The 19,585-nt window shown below is 40.3% G+C and overlaps 1 protein-coding gene across 1 annotated transcript in view; it reads left to right on the top strand.

Annotated features, from left to right (window-relative positions):
- LOC126095379 (modular serine protease-like) overlaps positions 1-18,707 on the top strand; it is a 130,590-nt gene extending 111,883 nt beyond the window's left edge. Inside the window, exons 7-8 of the mRNA XM_049910183.1 lie at positions 2,370-2,526; positions 18,496-18,707. Of these exons, the coding sequence (XP_049766140.1) occupies positions 2,370-2,526; positions 18,496-18,707 (369 nt within the window). The remainder of the gene's footprint in view (positions 1-2,369; positions 2,527-18,495) is intronic.
- The last annotated feature ends 878 nt before the right edge of the window (positions 18,708-19,585 follow it).

Below are 19,585 nucleotides of genomic sequence, written 5' to 3'. Positions count from 1 at the left end.
AGACGGAAACCCAGTTCTAAGCAAAGAAGGGAAAGCAGAAAGGTGGAAGGAGTATATAGAGGGTCTATACAAGGGTGATGTTCTTGAGGACTATATTATAGAAATGGAATAGAATGTACATGAAGATGAAATTGGAGATATGATACTGCGTGATGAATTTGACAGAGCACTAAAAGACCTAAGTCGAAACAAGGCCCCGGGAGTAGACAATATTCCATTAGGACTACTGACAGCCTTGGGAGAGCCAGGCCTAACAAAACTCTACCATCTGGTGAGCAAGATGTATGAGGCAGGCAAAATACACTCAGACTTCAAGAAGAATATAATAATTCCAATCCCAAAGAAAGCAGGCATTGACAAATGTGAAAAATACCAAACTATCAATTTAATAAGCCATGGCTACAAAATACTAACACGAATTCTTTACAAATGAATGGAAAAACTGGTAGGAGCCGACCTTGGGGAAGATCAGTTTGGATTCTGTAGAAATGTTGGAACACGTGAGGCAATACTGACCCTACACCTTATCTTAGAAAATAGATTGAGGAAAGGCAAACCTTACATTTCTAGCATTTGTAGACTTAGAGAAAGCTTTTGACAATGTTGACTGGAATACTCTCTTTCGAATTCTGAAGGTGGCAGGGGTAAAATACAGGGAGCAAAAGGCTATTTACAATTTGTACAGAAACCATATGGCAGTTATAAGAGTTGAGGGGCAAGAAAGGGAAGCAGTGGTTGGGAAGGGAGTGAGACCGGGTTGCAGCCTATCCCCAATGTTATTCAATCTGTATATTGAGCAAGCAGTAAAGGAAACAAAAGAAAAATTCGGAGTTGGAATTAAAATCCATTTAGAAGATATAAAAACATTGAGGTTCGCCGATGACATTGTAATTCTGTCAGAGACAGCAAAGGACCTGGAAGAGGAGCTGAACGGAATGGACAGTGTCATGAAAGGAGGATATAAGATGAACATCAACAAAAGCAAATAGAGAATAATGGAATGTAGTCGAATTAAATCGGGTGATGCTGCAGGATTTAGATGAGGAAATGAGACACTTAAAGTAGTAAAGGAGTTTTGCTGTTTGTGGAGCAAAATAACTGATGATGATCGAAGTAGAGAGGATATAAAATGTAGACTGGCAATGGAAAGGAAAGCATTTCCAAAGAAGAGAAATTTGTTATCATTGAGTATAGATTTAAGTGTCAGGAAGTCATTTCTGAAAGTATTTGTATGGAGTGTAGCCATGTAGGAAAGTGAAATTTGGACGTTAAATAGTTTAGACAAGAAGAGAATAGAAGCTTTCGAAATGTGGTGCTACAGAAGAATGCTGAAGATTAGATGGGTAGATCACATAACTAATGAGGAGGTATTGAATAGAATTGGAGAGACGAGAAATTTGTGGCACAACTTGACTAGAAGAAGGGATCCATCAAGGAATCACCTATTTAGTATTGGAGGGCATTGTGGAGGGTAAAAATTGTAGAGGGAGACCAAGAGATGAATACACTAAACAGATTCAGAATGATATAAGTTGAAGTAGGTACTGGGAGATGAAGAAGCTTGCACAGGATAGAGTAGCATGGAGAGCTGCATCAAACCAGTCTCTGGACTGAAGACCACAACAACAACAAGCATACACAGTGATTTACCATGGGAATACAACATAAAGCTAATCAAAGGATTCATTGTAAGTGTAATCCACTCACAATGAAGGTAGCTCATAAAGCCCTCATTTGACGAATTCTGAAATATTGCTTCACTTTCTGGGCTTTGTATCTTATAGGATTGATAGTATCAGAGGGTGGGATGAGCAAGAGTGAGTGGCAACACCTCGGACACTTTGTGGATGGCATACTATGGAATATCGAAGCTTGTTACACTGCAGAGGCTGGAGCAGCATTGTGTCCAGCATTATCGAGTAGTAGGTTTTGATTTCATATGTGTGACAATCTGCCTTTATATTGGTTATTGTTTTGATTTTTTTTTTACTGTGAGGTGTTTTTAGGCTTATTTTTTCAGTCCCTGCTCACACTAAACATAAACCCACCTCTATTTACAAATATACAACTGGTACAAAACATATTTTGGGCTGTGTTTATAGCTGCAATGTCATGGAATAGTTTTAACTTTGTCAGAGATTGAGGAATATTGCTATGTAAAGTCATGCAAAAACAACATAAACTCATAGAATTTTGCATGTTTTAAAGTGACTTGTTACTGCAGCTTTATCTCTAAGGTGTCCCAGTTTGAAATAACTCACATTTTTATACTTCAATATTTCATAGTTCCTGTATATTTTTCACCTCTTTCTTGATCTGTATACTACCTGTTGTTATGACTCTGAAATTATTGTATAACTACATTGTAGGTTGCAGGCTGGGGTGTGACAGAAACTGGAGAACCAAGTGAAGAACTGCTTTATGCAGAATTTCCTGTAATTGAGTATAATGAATGTCTCCAGACAATTAAACCAAACTTCCGTATCTACTTTGGACGTGATAAGATCTGTGCTGGATACAGGAATGGTATTACTGCTCATTTTCTTAAAATTATTTTGTTAGATAAAAATTTTTTGTCTTCATATTTGTATTTACATCATCCAATAATTTGCCATGCAGTGCAGTGTGCATAGATGGATCCATTTTATTTTCTCAGTGGCCAGTATTAGAAGATACAAAAGTATAAATGGTATGGGAGCATAAATGCAGATATCAGCTGCATATCACATTCAGGAAAGCCATGAATGTAATTATGCAAATGAATTTAGCTTTACTCACAATGACAGATTTTGTAAAAATACATATTGCACAAAATTGGTGACATTTCCCCTACATCACACCCCTCTCTAATACCAAATGAAAACACCCTTCAGTAAACTTCTACCAAAGATTTATTTTATTTCTGATTTCTGTTCTTTCATGTGCAATAATTAGAAATTTGTGCAAAATGTATAATGTAGTACAGTAATCCGTTGGACCTATATGATAGGTGTGGCAACTATAACCATGTAAGACTAAGGCAAACTGAGTAAGTCATGGTCCAATTTCACCTATAAATACACAAAAATTATGTTCAAATGGGACCAGAGAATAAATAAAACTATGTAATTTATAAGAAAAATGTTTAATAAACTGTTCAACACTATAGCAGATTCCATTACTGTACAGTACTGTCCATTGCAACAATGCAAACTGTTAATTTTGCAGAATCATCTGCCAGTACTGTGCAATTTATAGATAACTTTCTTGTACTTAGTGGTTGATTGGTCAACTCTGGTGATTGATTTACACCATTCTTGTATTGCCTTCTCAAAGACATAGTTGAAAAGTAATGAAAACAGCCTAAATCCTTGTCTCACTCCTATTTTAATTTTGAAAGCATCTGAGAATTCTCATGTAAATGTAACCTTGAACTTTGTATCCATCAGATTGCAAGTGTTTTCAAGTCTAGACCTTGTTCTTTTAACGTTTGGAAGAGTGATTCACAGTTAACTGAGTTATAGGCTTTTTTGAAATTGACATATGTGGAGACTGAATTTTTGCTACCAATTCTCTAGTGTTTAAGGATTAGCTTTAGGTTCAAGATGGTCATGAATGGCCTAGTCTGAATCTTGCCTGATATTCTCAAATTTTTGGTACAAATTGTTCCTGTGCTCTCTCAAAAAGACACTGAGGTAGAATTTTGTGTGTGACTGAAATACATTCATCAGCCAGAACATTATGACTACCAACCTACTACTATTGATATAAACCTGTCCAGGGGATAGCAGCGTCACCTGGTGAGGAATGATTGCTAGTCAGACACATGCACGGTGCCTGTAGTATCAGTGAGCATGCTGTTCATGTGAAGAATGGGGGAGGTGCACAGTCTATCTGAGTCTGACCAAGGGCAGATTGTGATGGCCTGGAGGCCAGGCACAAGCATTTCAGAAACTGCACAGCTTGTCAGGTGTTCGAGGAGTGCTGTGGTGAGTGTCTTCAACACAAGGTGAAACCTCATCCAGACATTGTGGGATTGGGTGGCCAACCTCTCATTACAGATGTTGGTCATCATGGGGTGAGAAGACTGGTAAAACATGACAGGTGGTGAACTGTGATGAAACTAACATCAGATTTTAATGCAGGGCAGAGCAGGAGTGTACATGAACACTCAGTGCACTGAACTCTACTAATAATGGACCTCTACAGCCGACATCACATGCTTGTGCCAATGGTAACACCAAGACACTGGCAACTACAATGGAAATGGGTACCATCAACGCTGAGCATTGGTGCCGTGGCAGGGTATTGCGTAGCCTGATGCATCCTGATACCTTCTTCATCATGCTGATGGTTGGCCTTGAATTCATTGTGTTCCGGGGGAGCAGCTGCTTGACACCTGTACAGTAGGATGGAGACAAGCTGGCAGCAGCTCCATTATGCTGAAGGGGACATTCATGAGGGCATCCATGGGTCCAGTGAAAGTTGTGGAGGTGCTGTGGTGGTCAAGGAGTATCGTACACTTGTTGGAGACCACATACACCCCTTCATGATGATCATGTTTCCCGACAGTAGTGGCATTTTTCAACAAGGTAATGCACCATGTTACAAGGCCAGGAGCATGATGGAGCAGTTTAAGGAAGTAATTATTGATGTGTTGGCCCTCCAATTCACCACATTTGAACTCAATCAAACACATTTGGGATCTGAATGAATGGAGCTTAGAGCTCATCTCCCCCATCTCTGGAATTTACAGGTCTTATGTGACTTGTGTGTGCAGATGTGGTACCAATTCCCTCCAGGGCTCATAGCTTCCATGCCTTGATGTGTCACTGCTGTTATTCATGCCACAGGTGGACATACCTATCATTGGGTAGGTTGTCATAATGTTCTGGCTGATCAGTCTAGGTGAGGTTCTCTTGTGGTTATTTACATCTGTTCTGTCTCCATTTTTGTGCAATGTGTGAATCAATGCATTTTTCCAGTCCTTCAGAATTTTTGTTTGGTTTACCAAAGGTCTTGTGTCATTTCTGATGATTTCTGTTATGGTGTTTGAGCTTCCTGATTTGAGGATTTCTGGTATTATACCATCTTACCCCTGATGCTTTATTGATTTTTAGTACTCTGACTTGTCTGGCTATTTCTTCTTCATCTGGTAGTAATGAATCTGGATTAGTGCCCAAAGGTTCATCTGGTGGAAATCTTTGTATTCATTCTGGCAGTTAAGTAGCAGTTTGAAATATCTGGCAAGTTCATAGCAATTTTCTGATTGTTTAGAGACAGTTGCCCCATTTTGTTTCTTGAAGCAGAGGCTTCATGGTTGCTATCCTGTGAGCTTTGTTCTGAAGTTCTTATAGAAATTTATGTGTTGTTTATTTTGAAGTCTTTCTCCAAGTTCAAGTCGTTGATCTTGTTCATGTTTCCTTTTTGCCATTCTGAGTAATTTGTCTGTCTCTTTAATCACTGCCAGGGATGTTTTGTAGTTGTCTTCTGTATCATTGCTCTTCCAATTGTTACACGGACCCTGTTGAGACTGAACTGCGTATTCACATTACTCATTCCCTCAATGCTACATTTCCCATTTTAGCAAAGAAATTAGTTTGTGCTATTTTAATAAATTTGTTTTTGAGTTGTTGCCAATTCATTGCCTACTTTTTCTCTAGTTCTTCCATAAGAGATGGTTCAGATCCTGCTAGTGTCAAATTAGGTGACTTGTCTTCTTTTCTGTGAATGTATGTGGTTATAAATGTGGTTTTATTCTTGTCAGGTAATGGTCTGAGTCTGTTTGCACATTTTGGGACTTAGATTTCTCTGTGATTTGAACAAAAAATTGCTACATGATCAGTTTGGATATAACAGATGAGTGTGTTCAATGCTGTCCATGTCATCTGTTTTGATGGTTTCTCTTTCGAGAGTGCAAACATGACTTTAAAATTGAATACCCTGCACAGTTCAACTAGTCTTTATCCATTCTGGTTAGTCCATTTATGTGCTGGGTATTTTCTGGTGTCAAGTGTACTTCCTTTCTTTGCTTAGCTCTGCAATTGAATCGCTTTTTGTGGTGTTTTAGGTGCTATTTCTTCTAGTGTTTCACATGATTCCTATATCTCTTCATGGGTAGTTTTACTTTCAGCGGTGATTGGGACCTATACATTGATTAGAGTCCACACAGAAGCATACCGACAATTATTCTATCCATGAACAATATGAGACTGGAATAGAAGGGAGAACCGATAGAGGTACTCGAGGTACCCTCCGCCACACACCGTCAGGTGGCTTGCGGAGTATGGATGTAGATGTAGATGTAGATTGTTGGGTGTGTTTCATTTGCACTTTTTCTGTTGTTTACAGGCTTTACATTTGTTATGGAAGTGAGTATTTCTCCCCTGTCTGCAAAGGTGACCCCTAAAAGTGGGGTGTTTTTCAGTATTCATTATTTCTGTTTTACTTTCAAAAAGTCTGTAGTTTCCAAAATACATTGAATTTTTGTTAGTCAGTCTTGTTTTTTGGAGTGTCACTATTTGTATCTTTTGTTTGTTTATGGTTTTCTCTAGTTCATGCAAGTTTCCTGTTTGTAACAGACCATTTATATTTAGTGTGCTGGAAAAATATTTTGGTGTATGGATGAAGTTGATCTCAGGACTCAAAGACTTCCTCTCTCTGCAGTCCAGATGTCACAAAATCCAACAGTCTGGTTATACTGTACTTGACAGCAGTGAATTGATTACCACTTGAGCTAAATATTTGTTTCCTGCTGCACCTCATGGTACATCTCATGTTTTGGACAGATCTAGTTTTTTAGAACTGGGCCATCCAGAGTGGTCGAGCGGTCCTGGGTGCTTCAGTCTGGAACCACATGACCGCTACAGTCGCAGGTTTGAATCCTGCCTCGGGCATGGATGTGTGTGATGTCCTTAAGTTAGTTAGGTTTAAGTAGTTCTAAGTTCTAGGGGACTGATGACCTCCGATGTTAAGTCCCATAGTGGTCAGGGCCATTTGAACCCTTTTTTTGTTTTGTTTTATAGAACTGGAGTGTTAGTTCCAGAACAAGAAGTCCAGCTGCCCCACTGGGGATTAGACACATACCACTTTGCTTGCTTCATGCCAGACAAATAGTGGATTTCACAGGATGTCTCTTCCGTCTTCTCCACTGTATTGATGGTCATCATCACCATCTTTATTTCCATTGAACATCCTCCACTCCAGACTTGTTTGCTTCTCCTCTCCTCTTACAAGGCAGCAAGCTGAGCTTCCCTGCCTTGTCATCTCACCCTGCCACAAGGCATAGTCCTTCAAGGTGAAATTTCGTTATTGTATTACTTTCTCATACTTACATGTGCAGACTGTACTTATAAATTTTTTCATCAAATGATAATATAAATTCACAAGATTTATTTATATGATAGCTTGAAACTGTATAGTTTTAAGGATTGTATAAAGTTTTATTATTTTATTACTATTTCTTTATTTGTTTTGGCCAACAAGGAACCACATCAAGTAAGCCTTTATTTTTACCAAGTTGGAGGCAGGTAGCAGGAAAAATTGATGGGGATGGTAGCTAGCAGTCAACTTTGTTCTTGGTGACTGTTTGGCAGTGAACATTTATTCTCAGGATTGGTTGTCATACTGCCATAGAGAGTTGTGCAGTGATTGTAGCAGAGATGGTATATGATATAGTTACTTTCACATGTGGCACTGGCTGACAGGATAGGATGCATTTGTGACAGGTCTGTGTGTGTGGATTAGGCAGGTCTTGCACCTGGGCCTTCCACAGAGAACTGATCCCTATAACAAGAGGTTGGGATTGGGAGTGGTACAGGGATGGACTAGGATGTTGAGGAGGTTGGGGGGGGGGGGGGGGCAACACAACACCAGTTTAGAAGGGGTGAGAAGGTTCTTGTTTAGGTTGTCCCTCATTTATGGGGATGATGATAGATCATCAAAGCCCTGGCGAAGGATATGGTTCAGTTGTTTCAGTCCAGGATGATATTGGGTAACAAGGAGTGCTATCCTCTGTAACTGCTTCTTGGAAGTGGTGGGAGGGTTATGAGTGAGTGAGTATATGGTGCAGGAAATAGTTTATGGACTGTGTTTGGGGGTACTGTCTGTTTGTGAAGGCCCTCATGAGACATTCAACATAGTGGGCAAGGGAGTTCTCATCACTGCAGATGCACCACTCATGGGTGAAGAGGCTGTATGGCAGTGACATTAGGGTGTATGAGGGATGACAGCTACTGAAAATGCAGGTACTGTTAGTGATTAATGAGCTTAATACAGAGAGAGCTCTAGATGGAGCCATCAGAATGATGGAGGTCAAAATACAGAAAGGTGATATGTTGGTTGAGGAGGACCAGGTGAAGCAGATGAGAGCCAGTGTTTTGGTTGTAAAATGAGGATAGGGTTTCTTGGTGCTGAGGCCAGATCATGAATATACATACAATCAATGACCCTGAACAACAGAAGGGGTTTGAATTTTGGAGGCTAGGTATGTTTCCTGTATATGACCTGTAAAAATATTGGTATAAGAGGTTTCCATCACTTACCATCCTTCCCCAGGTCCCTACCTAAAAGCAGTTTCTGGTCTAATCATCCTTCCTGCAGACAAAGTTTCCACCACTGTTGTTATGAATCACAGTGACTACCTGACAGAAAGCTTGTGCCATCTGACTCCTCCACCTACAAATTCTGCCATAGTGATCCCATCCCTGAAGTGCAACATAATGTCAAATCCCCAATGAAGTCATTAGGCTCATTTCAAAACCTCTCACCTTAATGATACCTCTCACACTAACCTTCTGCATTCTCCCCAAAATCTACGAACTCAACAATCTTGGATGCTCCATTTTAGCTGCATATTGTGCTCCTACAGAAAGAATTTCCATGTTGACCAACACCTCAAACTTATTGTCAAAAACATAGCCCTTCACATGGAGGATACCAACCACTATCTTTACGGTTCTCTTCCATCACCACACATTTTTCACCTACTCATCACTGTTGAGGCCAACTCCCTGTACACCAACATCTGAGATGGCTATGGTCTTGCTGTTGTTGCAGACTATCACTTCCAATATCCTTCAGACTCCAAACTATATCCCCAAACACAACTGCTTCTCCTTTGACACAAAGTAAATAAACAAATTTTTGCCACAGGCGTGAGCATCAGGATGGCATCCTTTTTATGGGCTATCTAGAGGAAACTTTTCTAGCCTTCCAACACTTCAGACTCATTGTGTGGTTCAAGTTCATTGATGATATTTTAATGATGTGGATTCTGGGCAAAGATGCCGTGTCCTCATACCTACACAACCCACTGTCTCCCTTCCGCTTCATCTGGTCCTCCACAACCCAACATGCCACTTACCTGTACATTGAACTCCCTCTGATGTCTCCTTCTGTTCATATTAAACACACTAACCACACTAACCCACAGTACCTGCAATTTAACAGCTGACGTCCTTTCTACACCAAAAAACTGCTACCATACAGTGTGGTTCCCCGAGATGCATATTTACATTGACAAGAATTTGCTTGCACAATGTGCTGAAGGTCTCACAGAGGCCTTCACAGACAGGCACTACCCCACAAACATAGTCCACAAAAAGATTTCGTATACCATACCCTCACACTCCCCTAATCCTCTCACCTCTCACAAGAATTACCTACAAAGGATACACCCTCTCACAATCCAGCATTTCCCTGATTGAAACAGCTGAACCATCCTATCCTTTTCCAGGGCTTTTTCCATCATCATACCCATAAATGAGAGCCATCCTACCCAATATCCTTTTCATCCCTCTTAAAGTGATCTTCCGGTGCCCACCCAACCTCCACAAGATCCTAGTCCATCCTTATGCTATTCCCATTCCCAAATAATTGCCGCAAAGGCCATACCTCTTTGGAAGTCCCAGGTGCAAGACCTGCCCAATCCATTCACTCAGCACTTCTTACACCAGTTCTGTCATTGACTAATCCTATCCTGAGAGAGGCAGGGTCATCTGCAGAAGCAGCCATGTCACATGCCAACATTTCTGCAGTCACCCAATAGATTTTTATGTCAGCACGACAACCAACCAGGGAATGATTGGTCACCAAAAAACTGTGACGAAGAACAAAGATGACAACCCAGTGGCACAATATAAAGCTGAGCATAAAATGATAAAATAAAGCTGAGCATAACATGCTAAAGTTCAGTGGCTTTTTCAAAGCCTGGGCCATCTTGATCCTTACCTCCAGCACCAGATTTTCTGAACAGAGCACATGTGAGTTGTCCTTGAAACACATCCATTGCTCCTGTAACCCTCCTGGTCTCAGCCTCCTCTAGAAAATTGTCACCACACCCTTACCCAACAGTTTTGCCTTCTTCTGTCTGTGCCCCCCCCCCCCCCCCCCCAATTCATGCTCCATATCACCTCATCATGTGCTGAACCTCAGAAGTTCCAGTCCAGTATCTAACATACCTAGCCCATGCATCTTCCAAAACTCTTTCTCCTGCATACTTAGCCAAACCTGATGCCACTCTCTCAGCTGCAAGCTCATTGTCTCTTCTTGCCTCCTGCTTCTCCCTCCGTCCATCCAGCCCACTCAACACAACTCTCATCCCATCCTAGTCCACCTGCCAAAATGCAATCCCAGCACAATAAAGGAGTGTGTGTGTGTACTCTAACTCAACTAAGGATTTATTCCAAAGCCAATAGGTGCTCTCTTTGATTTGTGTGTGCCTCTCGATGACTCAACACCTCTGCTATTCTATGTTTTTAGTCACCATTACACCTATATTATTTCCATTCTGCCAGAACTTTCCTAACATATTTGTGTGTTCATAGTTTTTTCTTTAAGCAGATCATACTGCCAGCAGTTGTACATCTTTTCAACTTCTGTGTATTGTGCTACTTTCATTTTTTCTTGTTGAAAGTAGGTTAGTATCCTTTTAGATATACATCCTGGGATCATTTGTAGTATAGGGACTAAAAAGCAATCTTCTTTTTATGAATCATATCACTTATCTTCTCTGTATGCTTATATAATTCACAGTTTTGGTCCCTTCCATACTTGCTGCTTCTTTGAAGAGCCCCAAAATTTTTCTCAAAAATTATATTTCTATGGTCTCACATTTCTCCATTAGACCTTTATTGTTCACTGTAAAAGTTTCTGCCACCTATAAAGCCTCTGGTCAAATAACGGTACAATAGTGTCTAATATTGCCATTTAAGGACATCAGTCTCTTGTTGCAAATGCCATTTTTTATGGGTGACACAAGTGCTTATTTCTTTGATAGGTTAGGCTCTACCCATTCACCTACTTATTTAAACTTAATCTGCCTGCTTATTTTTTTGTAGTCCAATTTTCAGCTCTGTTGGTACTGGTTTTACATTTGTCATAATGTGCAATGTGTGAAGGACAACCTTTACTGCCTGTTCTTCAGCTGCTTGTGGTGTATAGTATGGACAGATCACTAAATTATCTGCAAAGGCTGGACACTCGAATGAAAGACTTGTTTACTTGTAGTCTAGCCATATCCCTACTCCTGAACAGTTCATTTCATTTCACCAGTCTTGTACGACCTTTTCAAAAACAGAGTTGATGAGAAGATATGATTGTTGATCTCCTTGACCTACTCTCACCCTGATTTCAAAACCAGAACTTCACTTTGGAAGTGGTGCTGGCCAAGGTTTGCTGTATAACTGCTTTTGTGTTGTTATCTAGGCCAAACTATTCAAGGATTTGAGATAGGCTGGTTTGATCAGTTCAGCCTTATGCCTTCCTGAAATCAACAAAGGTCACCACATATTAGTTGTTCATCAGTTTCATGTATGAAAAGATTGTCTTCAGATTCATTATCTGCTGTATACAAGACTTTCCTTTCCTGAAATCTTCTTAGTATTCTGGCAATTATGAATTAGTTTGTTGTTCCACTCTATTCTATTGAGCTTTTGAGAAGATCTTGTAGGTTGCTACAGTAGTTGTCCACGTCTCTTCTGTCCCCTTTCTTATGTAGTAGATAAATTATGGCACAGGTGCAAACACTTCAGAGTCCTTCACTTTTCCAGATCTGCTGAATAATTGCAGCAAGTTTCTGATTGCCTTCTTCCCTGCATGCTTCCAGAGTTTAGCACTAATTAGGTGTTTGCATGGTGACTTGTTGTCCTTTGGAGGTTGGGTGATCTTCCTGATTTGTTCCTTCATGAGTTGAGATGAATATGGGTGGATGTCTGAATTGCTTTTATAAATGAATGCAGTCTCAGGAGCCTTGCTGTTGAGGAGACATTCAATATAACTTACTAGAATCTGGAAATTATGATTCTCACCGTGGGCAAGTTTCCCTATGGAATCTTTGAACTGGAGGCTCAGGAGCTCACATTTGTTCAGATTGTGCTCAAAGGTTTTACAGACATTATGTGCACTATTTTTGTGGGGAACTTCCTCAATCCATACCAACTGATTTTTATCAAATGCGCATATCACCCTTCAGGCAGTTTTTGTTGAAGATTTTTTGTGTGTATGAAGGCAACCCTGTTCACTTTATTTTTACTATAGTTCCTTTTCTGCTGAGAAACCTGTCTTAACAGTACTGCTGCATCACATTATTTATCCCACCAGGCATGCTTTCTTGATTTCATGAGTGGCTAGCCTCCTCAGATGTTCTGACTATAGCCTCATGTAGATGTTCTCAGAACCACATTTAAAGTTTGCAATTTGTAGTTAATTCTTGGTTGCTCCTTGGCTTGTCTGTGTCAAACTTATAGCTTTTTGGAGAAGTAATCTTCTAGTTATTTCTTCGAAGTAGTCTAACTTTGATCTTTAGAAGGTAGTGGTTCGAGTCTAGGTTGACATTACTCAGAACCTTTACATTCCGGATCTCGTGTTGCCTGTGCCCTCTGTGCAGTAGTGACATGCTCAGTTTCCAATACATGGAGTTGGAGATGTCAAAGTTGTCTTTTTTATGGGCAGGTGTTTGAAAACAGTTGACTCTAGAAACAGATTGAATGCCCTGCATAGCTCCACTAGTCTCTCTTGATTGCAGCTGATTCTCGTGTGAGCTGGGTAGTTTCCAATAATCCTCTGACATTTTCTTTCCTCATCAAACTGTGCATTGAAATCCCCATGCCAAATGATGGTGTGTTTGTTGTGAGGATATGTTTCAGCTCCTCCCAGAATGTGTCTGTTCCTTCTGGGTTCTTATTTGCCCGACCAAATGACACACATACTTCCATTATTGTGTAAACTCTATTTGCATTCTTATAAGAAATAGTGGAGAGAGAGAGATGTTAGAAGAGGTGAAGTACATAACTGAATGCAATCTCTATCTGCTGACAATAAATCTTCTTAATTGTGGGCCAGTTTTTACTACACATTTACCAGTCTAGCCCCTGAAGACTCTACAACCTCATGACTCAGAGCAATGATGGTCCACAAATCATCTCATTTTTCAAATTGCCAAAGTCAGTATCTGATATCGGGATGAGTCGCTCTTTTCAGTTTGCCAGTCTCAAGAAGTCAAGAAGAATTTCAGTGTCTGTATCCAGTATTTCTTGGACCAATAGCTTCAAGCATTTCATTGCAAGTTGCCCAGAATCCAAAAGTCTTTTTGCGCCATTCAAGATGACAGTGGATCAGTTACTGCCTGAGATAGTAGCTGCTGCTGCTGAACTTCCTTCTGTGCTTGTGGAAGTTGAAAACTGGAGGTTAGGGCCAGTGATGTTCTACACTAGCCAAAATACTGTCAAGACTGTAAGCCTCAGAGAAAGCCTGATATCTGGCTGTAGTTGGCGTTGTCTGGCCAGCAGGTGAGGACCTCCCAGTCCACCATCACTCCCCTTGCTATGACAGTGTGGTGGCTTCATGAATTTTATTATTATTATTATTTTTATACTTGTTGTTTATGATAGTGATGAGTTCAGAATCCTTGATTTCTTATTTTTACTACTCTAACACTTCTGAAGTGTATAGGACTGCATGTTGTATCAGCAGATAATTCATGTGGAGCCCAGTAACATGGCTTTTTGTTACTGGCAGATGAATATTTTATCAATACCATTGTTTCTGAGTGCCCACTGAGATCTTTAGGCACTGCTCCCAGTGTAATGAGAACCACCAGGGCAACTTTCCTAGAATTCATCAGTTGTTGTAGTTCGATTTTTGAACACTCATATCTGTTGAGGATTTCAAGTTGTTTCTAACTGATTTTTCTATGACATGGAATGGCAGTGATCCACCCATTCTTTTCATCCACAAATGTGATGTGTGATGTATTATGTTGTAGCATTCGATCTATCTGAACTTGGATATCCCCCAGGGGCAAGTTCATTTTTGACAACTTTTTGTGGTCTGATTAGTTCCTTGTCGCCAGGAGATGGCAAAGTTTCCATGGCTCATTTGTGCCACTATGTTGAGATTTTTTTTTTAACCGGTCTGAGGAATCTTTCTGTGATAGCTCAAGCTGTCATCAGGTGTCCATAAATCAACACAGATTTCACATATGGAGGGTGAAAGGCATATTCCATATAACTAGATTTCCTGAAAGTGTTTGACATGGTACCCCACTGCAGGCTATTGACAATGGTCTGTGCATACAGATTAGGTTCTCAGATATGTTAGGCACTGAAAGACTTTTTAATTAATAAAACCCAGTACATTATCCTTGATGGCAAGTGTTCATCAGAGAATCAGACACAAGGATATCGTCAGGAGTGCCTCAGGGAAGGGCAACAGTGTCATTATTATTCTCTATATATACACAAATGATCTGAATGACAGGGTGAGCAGCAGCTTATGGCTGTTTGCTGATGAACCTGTGGTGTACGAGAAGATTTCATCACTGAGTGACTGTTGAAGGTTATAAGGTAGCTTACATAGGATTTCTAGTTGGTGTGATGAATGACAGTGTGCTGCACATTTGGAAAACTGTGAGTTAATGTGGGAGTTAATGTGGATGAGTAAAAGTAACAATTTTATAATTTCATTAGAGGTGTGCTCCTTGACACAGTCACATCAATTAAATATCCAGGAATAACAATGCAGAGTGATATGAAATGGAATGAGCATGTCAGTTTGGTAGTTGGGAAGGCAAATGCTCAACTTTATTTTATTGGGTGAACTTTTGGGAATGTGTAGCTCGTCTATAAAGGAGATGGCATATAAAACACTAATGCAACCCATTCTTGAGTAGTGTTAGTATTTGGGATCCTCACCAGATCAGATTAAAGGAAGACATTCAAGCAATTCAGAGGCGCACTGCTCAATTTGCTGCCAGTAGTTTCAAGCAGCATGTAAGTATTACAGACATGCTTCATGAACTCAAATGGGAATCCCAGGAGGCAAGAGCTATTTTTGTGAGGCACTGCAGGTGGATGAGAGCACACAGCTATCATGCTACAACCACAACTTATTGTATCAACCTGCTCACAACCATCTTACTTCACAAAGGCATGATACGGGACTGTTCTCTTCTTTCTGTGTCTGTCTCACTTTCAAGAGTCCTCGACCATCAGCTTTTCTGGGCAAGTACATACTGTAATTTCACAGCAAGAATGGAGAATGTAGTCAATTTTCATGAGATCTCTTATTTTCCTGTCCACATTAACCACCTGTACTTGAGTCCAGTTCACAATATTGGCAGTGTGCCTGATGATGAGTATGGCCCAGGCAATGTGTGCCTTGACCATATGGTGCCATCTGGTTTACTTTTCAAAATTTTTCTGACCCCATTGGGTATACTAGTTGCTGACCACATTTTTTGATTACTCATGCTTAATGTTGTCCAGCTGCAAATGCCTAGCTATTTGCTGCCTTCTATCTGATGACACTTGTTGGTTTACCCCTTTTGCAATCTGACATCTTTGTTTTCTGAGATTTTCATCTTCTTCAGTACCAGTGTGACACTTTAGTTGAAGCTGAATTCCATTCTGATGTGACTGAAAAAGATTCAGAGGTCAGCCTGGATTTCATCTTAAATTTTCCACAGAGCTTCAAATCATTCAGGTACAGCAGGTGGGATATTTTCTGAGAAATTCTCACTGTTTGATAGCCCAGGTTTGTTTTGTGGGAGATGGTTGGCAGTGGAATAAAGGTGATGATGAGTAGCAGTGGGGACAATGAGTCACCATGGAAAATGTCTCTATTGATGCTAACTAGACCATAATTTTCTTTCCTGACAGATACTTCTGTGTACAAGAGTTCCTGTTGTTGTTGTTGTTGTTGTTATTGTTGTTGTTACTTAATATATGTTTCCTTGAGCATAGTGACAGTGTAGCACATTTCCCACACACTGTTTAGCTCCCTTACTATTCCATTTGGATAACTTGCAAAATTTTGGATGACATTATTCGCATATACACAACACTGTTCTTTAAGATGTTAGTTTTTGGAAGTAAGTCTCAGTGTCCAGTATTAAAGTACATTAAATTAGTATTAATTTCAAACATTAATCATTGTATCAGTAAGTGGCACTGATTCAATTATTTAAGAATTATTTATTAATAAATTGTGAGAGAAACAAAACAATGGAAAAGCCAGGATAGAATAACAATGTTAAAAGGATGGATTACTACTCACCACGTAGGAAGCACTGAGTGGCAGACAGGCTCAGTGAACAAGATTCATAGTTATTCACTATTGTCCTTCATCAGACACAGACAAAATACACACCCATTCACATTTGGAAACACACACATGAGCTCTGTAGGATCTGGGTGCTATTACTTGACTGCAACAGCACCTGGGATCCACAGTAGTCTTTGCTAGGGCGAGTAGAAGGGTTACAGAAGAGGCATGGACTGGAGAGGGCAGGATAGCAGGGTGGAGATTGAGGTAGATGCTAGTGCTGCCTGTGGGAGTGTGCAGTGGTGTGATGGGGATAGGATGATGGGGTATGGGGATAAGATGGTGGGGTGTTAGTTGCATAATTGGGTGGCTGTGCTAAGGGGAAATAGGGGAGAGGAGGGAAGCATGGAAGGGGAAAGGACTATGCAGGTCTGCTTGAGAGATAGAAGGCATATGCAGGTCTGAACATACTGGCAGGTGTAGCACAGGGACTAGCATAAGTGGAGGCCAGGGGTGTACAGGAATGGAGGATATATCATAAGGAGGGTTCCACCCACACAATTTAGAAAATCTGTTCTGGGAGGAAGAATTGAGATGTGACTGGCTGTAAAGCAGTCATTGGACTCCAGCACATTGTGTTGTACTGCATGCTCTTCACCAGGGTGATCCATCTATCTCTTGGCCACAGTTTGGCAGTGGCCATTCATGTGGACAGACAGCTTGTTGTCAATTGTCATGTCCGTGTAGAATGTTGCACAGTGGTTCCAGCTAAGTTGGTAGATCAGGTGGATGCTTTCACAGGTGGCCCTGCCTTTGATGGAGCAGGAGATGGCCATTACAGGACTGGAGTAGGTGGTAGTGGGAGGATGCAGGTAAGCATTGCATTTAGGTCTACCTAGTACCACCCAGGACTTGAGCAACTGAATCACTTTTTATGTCAAAAATTTTGATTACCTCTTGTCTTTCCCTGGAATGAGAAATATCCTCTCCACTATCCTCCCCACCCCTCCCACAGTAGTGGTTCTCCACCTACCAAACCTACACAGTATCCTTGTGTGAACCTGTTTCACCCCTGCTTCCAACTCCTTGCTCATATCTGTGCAGTGAAGGTAGATGTAAGGCATGGCCCATCTCATAAATGGCAGTTCCTGTCCTGTTATGGGAATCTCCTACCCATTAAAGGCAGGCCACCTGACAAAGCTGCCTCGTGGTCTCGCGGTAGCGTTCTCGCTTCCCGAGCACGGGGTCCCGGGTTCGATTCCCGGCGGGGTCAGGGATTTTCACCTGCCTCGAGATGACTGGGTGTTTGTGTTGTCCTCATCATTTCATCATCATCCAGGAAAGTGGCGAAATTGAACTGAGCAAAGATTGGATAATTGTACGGGCGCTGATAACCCCGCAGTTGAGCGCCCCACAAACCAAACATCATCATCATCATGACAAAGCTGCCACGTGATCTATCAACTTCACTGCAACCACTGTGCAATATTCTACATGAGCAGTTGTTGAGTATGCTGAGCCCACCATTGCGTCCCCAGCATGACCCTGCACACTTCCACAAGCAGCACTAGATCTTTCCCCATCCTACCCTGCTTTCCCCACCCATACTTACGACGTACCTCTTCTGTACCCCCCACTGTTCATCCCAGAAAAGATTGCTGCTCACCTCAGATACTGTCGCAGTCAGGACATAGCACCTGTAAATTACGACTGTCATGTTTGTCTTTGTGTTTTATGCATGTGTGAGTATTTTGTCTATGTCTGACGAAAAACTTAGTCCAATAACTAATAATGTATAGCTTTTCTTTTTCAACGTGTCTGTCTGGCACTCAATGGTTCCTCTGTTTCATAATTAACAATCTGTCCTTTACAGAAGTTCAGAGAGAGCTAGAGTAAGACGATGTTTTTTTAGTGAAATTTCGATCTTGATGATCTTGTTGTGTACAACTTAATGAACCTGTTCCTTATTTGCAGGGACAACTGCATGTAATGGAGACAGTGGTGGAGGGCTCACCTTCATACATGAACTCAATCCCTTATCGCCTTCAAGTAAGCTTTATTTCGTGCAGGGAATTGTTAGTGTAAGTGGAGGTCACAGTCGACCTGGTGCTTGTAACCTAAAAGACTATGTTGCATTTACAAAAGTATCAGAATTTAGTAGTTTTCTTAACAAATACAGAGAATAATAAACTATTAGATATTCAGTTTTATTTGTAAAGACTATTGTTTCTTTATGCTGTTAAGGGATTTGTAAAAACTAAAGCTCCATAATAAAACAAATCATATATGTTGTTTTTAATAACTGCATCTTCACTGATAAGTTGTCTAAAAGAAAAATAGATTTAATTTTCAATTTAAGAAGGAATGGTTTATTTATTGTTAATGGTCAAGCTAACTGGTACTTAACATATTTGTTTAATTGTTGATCTTGTGCTGTAACATGAAGCTGGTAAAAATACAAAACTTTACATACTCTCTTTAGTGTATGTCCTATAATTGTGTGGAAACAAGCATATAAACTGTCAAGGATGTTTAGTTTATCAGCTGCTCTGCAGTTGACTGAGTCTTGAACCCAGTTAATGTACTTAAGTAGCCCTCATGATAGTGTTTAATATCACCATAATAGTTAATTTTTTGTACTAAATGGAATCTCTGTCAATAAATACTGATTGCTGTTTCCAAAAATAATCATTAAATATGAGAGATAAAAATGTAAATTGCTGATCAGAAGCAATGAGTGCATTGAATCTTCACCCACAGTTCTAATAACTCAATAAGAGTGTAGAATCAAACATTTACTTAACATCTGCATCTGCTGCATGGGACATAGTAGCTGATGTATGGCTAAATAAAGGAACATAGCAAAATCTGTGTAAACTCTGTCCAAATAACACTAGATACCTTAAATCAGAATAACAGTACAGTAGATGACAAATCACCAGTGTACAGTGTATGGCATAAGTCAGGACTAGCTATTTAACCATTACATGAATGTCACTTTATCTGTTAAATTGTGCTGTCAACTTGCTTAGTTCATATTTTGTACACTGTTGTGCAGATATAT

The sequence above is a fragment of the Schistocerca cancellata genome, chromosome 8, assembly GCF_023864275.1.
Source record: "Schistocerca cancellata isolate TAMUIC-IGC-003103 chromosome 8, iqSchCanc2.1, whole genome shotgun sequence".
Taxonomy (NCBI): Eukaryota; Metazoa; Arthropoda; class Insecta; order Orthoptera; family Acrididae; genus Schistocerca; species Schistocerca cancellata.
Note: the sequence above shows the minus strand (reverse complement) of the source record. Positions and strands in the feature narration are given on the sequence as shown.